The sequence below is a fragment of the Scyliorhinus canicula genome, chromosome 2, assembly GCF_902713615.1.
Source record: "Scyliorhinus canicula chromosome 2, sScyCan1.1, whole genome shotgun sequence".
Classification (NCBI taxonomy): Eukaryota; Metazoa; Chordata; class Chondrichthyes; order Carcharhiniformes; family Scyliorhinidae; genus Scyliorhinus; species Scyliorhinus canicula.
Genome location: NC_052147.1, coordinates 90,523,858 through 90,532,399, shown reverse-complemented (window position 1 = coordinate 90,532,399; position 8,542 = coordinate 90,523,858). Strand labels below are relative to the sequence as shown.

At 46.0% G+C, this 8,542-nt stretch overlaps 1 protein-coding gene across 3 annotated transcripts in view; it reads right to left on the bottom strand.

The window, feature by feature from the left end:
- Positions 1 to 8,542, bottom strand: part of LOC119956011 (1-phosphatidylinositol 4,5-bisphosphate phosphodiesterase beta-2-like) — a 177,018-nt gene that overhangs the window by 53,932 nt on the left and 114,544 nt on the right. For all 3 annotated transcript variants that reach the window (XM_038782709.1, XM_038782699.1, XM_038782718.1), the window contains exons 16-17: positions 2,231 to 2,327; positions 368 to 452 (exon numbers count right to left, since the gene is read on the bottom strand). In XM_038782709.1, the coding sequence (XP_038638637.1) occupies positions 368 to 452; positions 2,231 to 2,327 (182 nt within the window). The remainder of the gene's footprint in view (positions 1 to 367; positions 453 to 2,230; positions 2,328 to 8,542) is intronic.

The window sequence follows — 8,542 nt, the reverse complement described above, 5'->3', positions numbered from 1 at the left end:
AACCACATAGAGTCTTAGATTACTAGAGGTTTACAGCACAGAGTAGGCCCTTCAGCCTATCGTGTCTGCGCCGGCCAAAAGCAACCACCTAAGTATTCTAACCCCATTTTCCAGCACTTGGCCCATAGCCTTGTCTGCGTCGGCATCACAAGTGCACATTGAAATGCTTCTTAAATGAATCACTTGATTAGATTCCAAAGTTAACTATTCTCTGTATCTTGCTGGGCTGTTTTGCAGCTGATTTACTAGCTTTCGCTCTCATGGCTGTGTACAGTGACTTCAACATCAGCTGCCCTGGTATTGAACAGCACCCTTCAACGTGGAGTTTTAGTATGAATCCAGTTACAGTCACTCTTTGCAAGGATACTCAACCAAATCAATGGGGAATTTGACAAGCAGATCCAGAGCCTTGGTCTCAGTGAATGATGAGATGATGTAGGATTTATTTTTTTCTGTAAAATGAAGAGAACTGGTTTAGTAAGTATTTATATTGTAGTTTTACCAAGATAGTTGTCACGCTGTATTAAATAAGCTCTTTAAACATCTCGAGGTTGTGAAAGATGGCGGTTTGTTCTTTCGTTCAGACTCAGAGGGAGTTACTGGAGGGCAGCTACAGCTTGTGGTCATGAACATGGGGTAAGTGTGACTCATTTGTCTCTTGTTGTACCCATTGGAGGTGTATAGGAATTCAGAGACCTGTGAGGTGTCAGGCAGCTCCACCTGGAGATGGGAGGCTGCTACCCTGGTCCAGCGGCAGTGAATTCTGCAGAACCGGGGAGAGAAAGCTGAGACTGGGCCACAGTCGCTGTTGCTGACGTGGGAGACTCGTTCATGGAGCACTGATCATTTCTTAAACAGAAAGGACACTAGCACAGGACTAAATCGCTGGCTTTTAAAGCAGGCCAGCAGCACGGTTCAATTCCCGTACCAGCCTCCCCGAACAGGCACCGGAATGTGGCGACTAGGGGCTTTTCACAGTAACTTCATTTGAAGCCTATTTGTGACAATAAGCGATTTTCATTTAATTTCACTGTCAGGGTCTGGAGGGGGCTGTTGAAGGGGGGGGGGGGGGGGGGGCGGTTAGACGCCCATGTGTTTATCTGGATCTGAGTAAGATTACATAGAATTACACAGAATTAGGGGCAGCACGGTGGCGCAAGTGGTTAGCACAGTTGCCTCACGACACCGAGGTCCCAGGTTCGATCCTGGCTCTGTCCATGTGGAGTTTGCACATTCTCCCCGTGTTTACGTGGGTTTCACCCCCACAACCCAAAAAGATGTACGGGATAGGTGGATTGGCCACACTAAATTGTCCCTTAATTGGAAAAAATGAATTGGATATTCTAAATTTACGAAAAGAAAAGAATTACACAGAATGCACAGCATAGAAACAACCATTTTGCTGACCTGGTCTGGGCCAATGTTCATGCTCCACATGAACCCCCCCCCCTGCAATTTCTAACCCTATCAGAAAATCCTTCTTTTCTTATCTCCCTCATGTACCTAACTTCCATTTAGACACATCTCTATTATTCAACTCCACTGCTTGCTGTGGTAATAAGTTCCACATGCTCACCACTTTCTGGATAAAGACATTTCTGCAGAATTCCCTGTTGAATTTATTAGTGGCTACCGTATACGTGTGGCCCCTTGCTCTAGTCATGCCTGCAAATCCTTTTCTCCCTGTCTACCCTTCTTTACTGGCGGTCATGTGGCACAGTGGGTTCGCATTCCTGCTTCTGGGACAGAAGCTCTGGGTTTAAGTCCCACCCCAAGACTTGAAGGGCAAGGAAGGTGTTTCATAATCTGACCAAGCAGGTTGGGTATCTGCCAATACATAAAGAGTGAGGGAGATTTCTGGTCAGCCATGTGATGAAAAGAAAGAGCCTCCAGCATCACTTCTATAACTCCAGACTACAACATACATGTAAAAAGTCTATGCTGTCACAGTAATGCAGACTCCCCGAGTGATCTGTAACACACGCACTCTATCATTATCTTGAAGACCTCACTCAGGATATCCCTTCATCTTCCTCTTTCTAGAGAAAAGAGCCTTGGGCTGTACTTCCCTGATAGTTGTAACCTCTCAATTCGGATACTGCGATCAATTGTAATCCAGCTATGTGCTGCCCATGCACAGTTCTTCAATAGACACCAATGCACTTGAGGTTTACCAGGGCAAACTGAATTGAGTGCCACAGAGAGTACAGAAACATGGGCAATATCTTACTTTTAGCCACTTCAAAGGACTCAAATTTAACAGGCTGAATGTAGTTGACTAGACTGGACATCTCTTCATACGCTCTCACTTCCTGGCCAGCAGTGCCCTGTTAGGAAGAACGCATGAGTTATACTCAAATAAAATCAAAGAGCTAAGATGAACTACGAAAGGAAACTAGCAGAAAACATAAACACTGATACCAAAAGTTTCTGTAAGTATATGAAGAGGAAGAGAATAGCTAAAGTAAATGTTGGCCCTTTAGAGGATGGTACTGGTGAGGTAATAATGGGGAACACAGAGATTGCAGAGGCACTGAACCAATATTTTGCCTCTGTCTCCATGGTAGAAGATAATTTTAAAATTCCAAAACCTACAGTTAATGCAGAGGAACTTGGTGCAATAACCATCACTCGGGAAACAGTATTGAATAAACTAATGGGATTAAAGGCAGATAAATTTCCGGGACCTAATGGCCTTTACCCTAGGGTATTAACGGAGGTGACAGCAGAGATAGTGGATCCGTTGATTATGACATTTCAAAATTCCTTGGATTGAAAACACGTTAATGTGATGCCCCTGTTCAAAAAGGGAGAAAGGCAAAAAGAAGGAAACTATAGACCTGTTAGCTTGATCTCTGTGATGGGGAGGTTGTTTGAATCAACCATTAAGGAGGAGATAATTGAACATTTGGAAATACAAAGTTGAATCCACCATTGTCAGCATGGTTTTATAAAGGGTAAGTCATGCTTGACAAATTTGCTTGAGTTCTTTGAGGATGTAACCAGCAAGGTGGATAATGGGGAACCTGTGGATGTGATATATCTAGACTTCCAGAAGGTGTTTGACAAGGTGCCACATAAAAGACTGATTCAGAACGTGAGATCACAGGGGATTAGGGAATTGAGGATTGGCTGACTGACAGAAAGCATAGGGTCGGGATAAATGGGTCCTTCTCTGGCTGGCCATCTGTAATTAGCGGGGTGCCGCAGGGGTCAGTCCTTGGATCGCAACTGTTTACAATCTATATAAATTATATACAAGTGGGGACAGAGTGTAACATAGCAACATTTACGAATTATATTAACAGAGGTGGGAAAGCAGGCAGTGAAGAGAAAGTAAATATTTTATAGAGTGACATAGATAGGCTAGGACAGTGTTCTTCAAAGTCAGCGGCTCGACCCGCGGGTGGGTGTCAGGAGGGTCGCGGAGCCGTTGTCCGCGGCGCTCCCAGTCACGCAAATCGCCGCGCAGCAGCACAGCTTTTCATAACGCACAGCTGCAAGCGCCCGCGAACATGTTAAAAAAAATTTGCCCGCATTGCGCATGCGCGCCGATAATCGGGCAGGCATGCGCAGTGCGGCCGCTATTTTTTTTAAACAGTTGCAGCTTTTTTTACAAGTTCTGTAGTGGTTTTTATTCATTTATTTTATTCATTTAATTTTTATTTTTTTCATTTATTTTATTCATTTTTTTTTACAAGTTCGGGGAGTATTCTATTTGATAAAATTTAACAGGAGGAAAATTCAGAACTTTGGACAGATGGAGACTCCATACTTTCCGACACCGGAAGGCTTCACCTTCATCCAACAGGTTCCATTGGAGGAGTGTGTACGCGGGCCAAAGGGACCCAAAGCCATTTCCTCCATTTTTGTCAGCAGCAAACAAGGTAAGAGAAAATGGTGGGTCGCACAGGTCAGTCGGCGTGGGTCGCACAGGTTGGCTGGCGTGGGTCACGAAAGTTGGCTGGGTTGGGTCCTGAAGGTTGGCTGATTGGTAAAAATGGGTCCCCGGAAAAAAAGTTTGAAGAACACTGGGCTAGGAGATTGGGCAAACATTTGACAGGTGGAGTTTAATGTAGATAAGTGTGAGGTTATCCATTTTGGCTGAAAAAATAGAAAGGCAAATTATTATATAAATGGAAAGCAGATTCAAGATGTGTCTGGGCAGAGGGATCTGGGAGTCTTTGTTCATGAATCGGAGAATGTCGAGATGCAGGTAGAACATGTATTTAAAAAGGCAAATGGAATGTCAGCATTTATTGCAAAAGGACTGGAGTATAAAAGTAGAGAAGTATTGTAATTGTATAGGGTGTTGGTGAGACCACATCTGGAGTACCTTGCCCAGTTTTGGCCTCCTTATTTGAGGCAGGATGTGGTGGCATTGGAGGCAGTTCAGAGGAGATTCACCAGATTGATTCCGGAGATGAAAGAATTCAGTTTGGGCTTATACTTGCTGGAGTTTAGAAGGATGAGAGGGGTTATGATCGAGGTATATACAATACTAAAAGGGATTGATAAAGTAAACGTAGACCAAATGTTCCCCTTTGTAAGGCAATCTAGAATGAGAGCTCATAGATATATGTTGAGAGACGGTAGATTTAGAACTGAAATGAGGAGAAACTACTTCTCGCAGAGGGTGGTGAATTTGTGGAACTCGCTGCCCCGTAGTGCGGTGAAATCGGAGTCATTAAATGATTTCAAGAAGGAGATGGATATATTTCTGTTTAAAAATGGATTAAAGGGTAATGGGGAAAGGGTAGGGAGGTGGATTTGAGACCAGGAAGAGATCAGCCATGATCTGATTGAATGGAGAAGCAGGCGCGATGGGCTGACTTGTCAATTTCTGCTCCTAATTCCTATATTCCTATACTTTAGCTACAAACGATGCCGATCCAATCACTCTATAGTCAAGACAGTAGGTCCATGACTATAAAAGTGCAGTAGCATAGTCCTGGCAGTGTTATTAGATTAGTAATCCAGAGGCCTAAGCAAATGCCCTTCAGGAGGATGACCTTCAAAGTTCCCCACAGCAGCTTCTGGAGCACTACATTAGTCATGAATGATAATCAAGGACCTACTGCCTTATCATGAAAACCCATCTGGCTGATGCAGCAGGGGCAGGAAATTTGCCATCATTTTCCAGGCTGGCCTATATGTGATTAATTAAAAATAATAATCTTTATTAGTGTCACAAGTAGGTTTACATTAACACTGCAATGAGCTGCCCTTTGAAACGGCCTAGCAAGTCCCTCAGTCACGGGCAATTAGGATTGGAAAATAAATGTTAGCTTTGCCAGTGATGCTCACAACCCAAAAGGGAATAACAAAGCACAACTCTGGGCATATCCTAGCCACATTCCCTGGAGTGAGTAAGTGACTTGGGACAGTGCCTCCCACAGGGAAAGTCCATATACACCATATCCCTTGTATTACCCTCACCAAATCTCTTTGTTATTTCATCAAAATACTCGTTTAAGTTAGTTCATCGTAATTTGTTTTCAACAAATCTGTACGGACTCTACTTAATTAATCTATAGTTGTCCACGTTTTGTTACCTGTAGAGATGGTAATCTGTGCTACTCAACTCAGTTACAGTAGACGCTCTGGAAGGCGGCTAGAAGTCATCCAGAAGTTTGATAGAAGGTTTATTGAGCAACACAACTTAAATAACTGTGTGAGCTCTTACTTAAAGAACTGCACTAGTAAAAAGGTTACAACTTTTCTATGCTCTGCAACTAGGCCTGACCACACTAGCAGCCCTGAGCTAAATTTCTGTTCCTGTTCTCCTCACAGTCACTTCAGCTAAAGAGAGGGGGAGGGCTGTCTGCATCTCACTTTTATACACGCCATTGCTGCCCCTGGTGGTCTTTCTATTACCCATCAGCCCCTTCTGTACATACCCATGTAAGGATCACTACAGTCCAAATGACTATAAATCTTGTTCCAGATTTTCATTTGTAAAAATGTTCCGATACTGAGATTAAACTGACAAGCCTATAGTTATGGCTTATCTTTATATCCTTTTCTTGAATAAGGATGTAACATTTTCAATTTTACGGTTCTCTAATACCACCTCACCACTTAGGGAGGATTGAAGATTATGGCCAGTGCCTCTGCAATTTCCCTCTTTACTTCCCGCAGTATCCATGGATTACTGGTGATTTAACTACTATCTTTCAAATCCGATGGGCGGGATTCTCCGACCCCCCAAAGGGCCGGAGAATCGCTGGGGGGGGCGGCGTGAATCCCGCCCCCGCCGTCCGCTCGCAGCGCCCCCCCCCCCGGCGATTCTCTGGCCCGCGATGGGCCAAAGTCCCGCTGGTTCTTTGCCAGTCCCGCCGGCGTAGATTAGATTAGGTCACTTGCTGGCGGGACCTGGCGGCATGGGCAGGCTCCTGGGGGGTTGCGCGGGGCGATCTAGCCCTGGGGGTGCCCCCACGGTGGCCTGGCCCGCAATCGGGGCCCACCGTCCGTGGGCGGGCCTGTGCCGTGAGGGCACTCTTTTCCTACGCATCGGCCGGGTCAGCCTCCGCGATAGCCGACGCATAGGTGAACCCCCCCCCCCCCCCCCCCCCCCGCGCATACACGGGGATGACGTCAGCAGCCACTGACGCTCCCGTGCATGCGTGGAGTGGACCAGCGCCGGCCAGCGGAGGCCCTTCCGCTATGGCTGGGGTGGTGCCAAAGGCCTTCCACGCCGGCCAGCGGGGCGCAAACCACTCCAGCGCCGGCCTAGCCTCTGAAGGTGCGGAGGATTCCGCACCTTTGGGGCGGGCCGACGCCGGAGTGGTTCACGCCACTCTATCCCACCGAGACCACCCCCCCCCCCGCCCCGCCGGGTACGTGAGAATCCTGCCCCACCTCTTTATCAATCTTTAGCCCATCCAGTATCTCAACTATCCTATTTTCACTATGACTTTGGCAGCATCTTTTTCCTTGTTAAAGATAGATGTAAGTACTCATTTGGTATCTTTGCCAGTCCCGCCGGCGTAGATTAGATTAGGTCACTTGCCGGCGGGACCTGGCGGCACGGGCAGGCTCCGTGCCTCCATGCGTGAAACCCTTTTTGTTTCTTAATTGGCAGGACTGTTTAATGGGGCAATACAGAAGAGGTTTTACTCTGTACTGCACTTTACCTGTGCTGTACTTGCCTTGCGAATGTTTGGTGGGACAGTACAATGGGTGCTTTACTTTGTGTCTAACCCATGCTGCACCTGCCTTGGGTAGGTTTAATGGGACAGTCTAGAGGGTGCTTTACTCTGTATCTAACCCATGCTGTACCAGCTCTGGAAGAGTTTGATGCAGCCACTTGCACCCCAGTTCTCTAAATTTCAACGCATTCACTTCAATGAGCAGAACTATTCTCCCAAATTCAATTATTTTTAAATGGCCACCAATGAGCAGATGTGATTCAAACATCTTTGCAGCAGCAATCAGTAGATGGGCTCCCAAAGGTTTAACCCCTATCAGCATTCAAGAGCAACATTAATAACATACGCATTCAATGAATTACTATCAATAAATAATTAGAAAAAATGCTGTCATGATTGTTTACAACTGCAGACTGGTTTGGCTCTTTCAGAGGGCATCTAGCTCAACAATGTGTGTGGGACTGCAATCACATGCAGGCTTTGCCATGTCAGGATAACAACAGCTCTTTCAGGAGAGATCTAGTGAAGCATTTGGGATGTTACAACAATATGAAAGCTTTCTGTGTCATTGGATATCAAAAGGGGGAGATGGTGGCTGAGTGGTATTATCACTAACTCATAGCCAGAGATCCAAGGAAATGCTCTGGGGATCGTGGTTCAAATTCCACCACAACAGGTGGTGAAATTTAAATTGAATTTTTTAAAACTCTGGAACTAAAAGTCTAATGACCATGAAATGTTGTCGACTATTGTTAAAAAAAATACATCTGGTTCGCTAATTCCCATTCTTACCTGGTCGGGCCTGTATGTGACTCCAGATCCACAGCAATGTGGTTGACTCTTAGAATGCCCCTCAAGGCCAATAAATGTTGGCCTGGAATTCCAAAACTCACAGCATTGTGGGAGAATCCAATCTTGTGGTAGCGTGGCCCCTTTAAGGGGACAGGCCTGGTGGACCATGTGACTGGCTCAGGGCCAATCGCACCCTACTAGGCCCACTCCCCCACCCTATCCCCATAACCCTGGACACTAGGGGGCAATTTTAGCATAGCTAATCCACCTAACCTGCCCATCTTTGGACTTTGGAAAGAAACTGGAGCACCCGGAGGAAACCTACGCAGACACAGGGAGAATGTGCAAACTCCACACAGTCACCCAAGGCCAGAATTGAACCCGGATCCCTGGCACTGTGAGTTATCCGTGCTAACCACTATGCCACCGTGCCACCCCACAGCCTTCGTATCCAGGCTTTGTCAGCTTACTGAGCACTGTGGGTGAGTTTGGGACCGTGTTTAGTGATATGCTGTGTGACCAGTTGGGTTGTGGAATCCACAAGCTCAACATCCAAAGCAAACTCCTGGCTAAATCTACCATAATATTGGAAAAAGCGA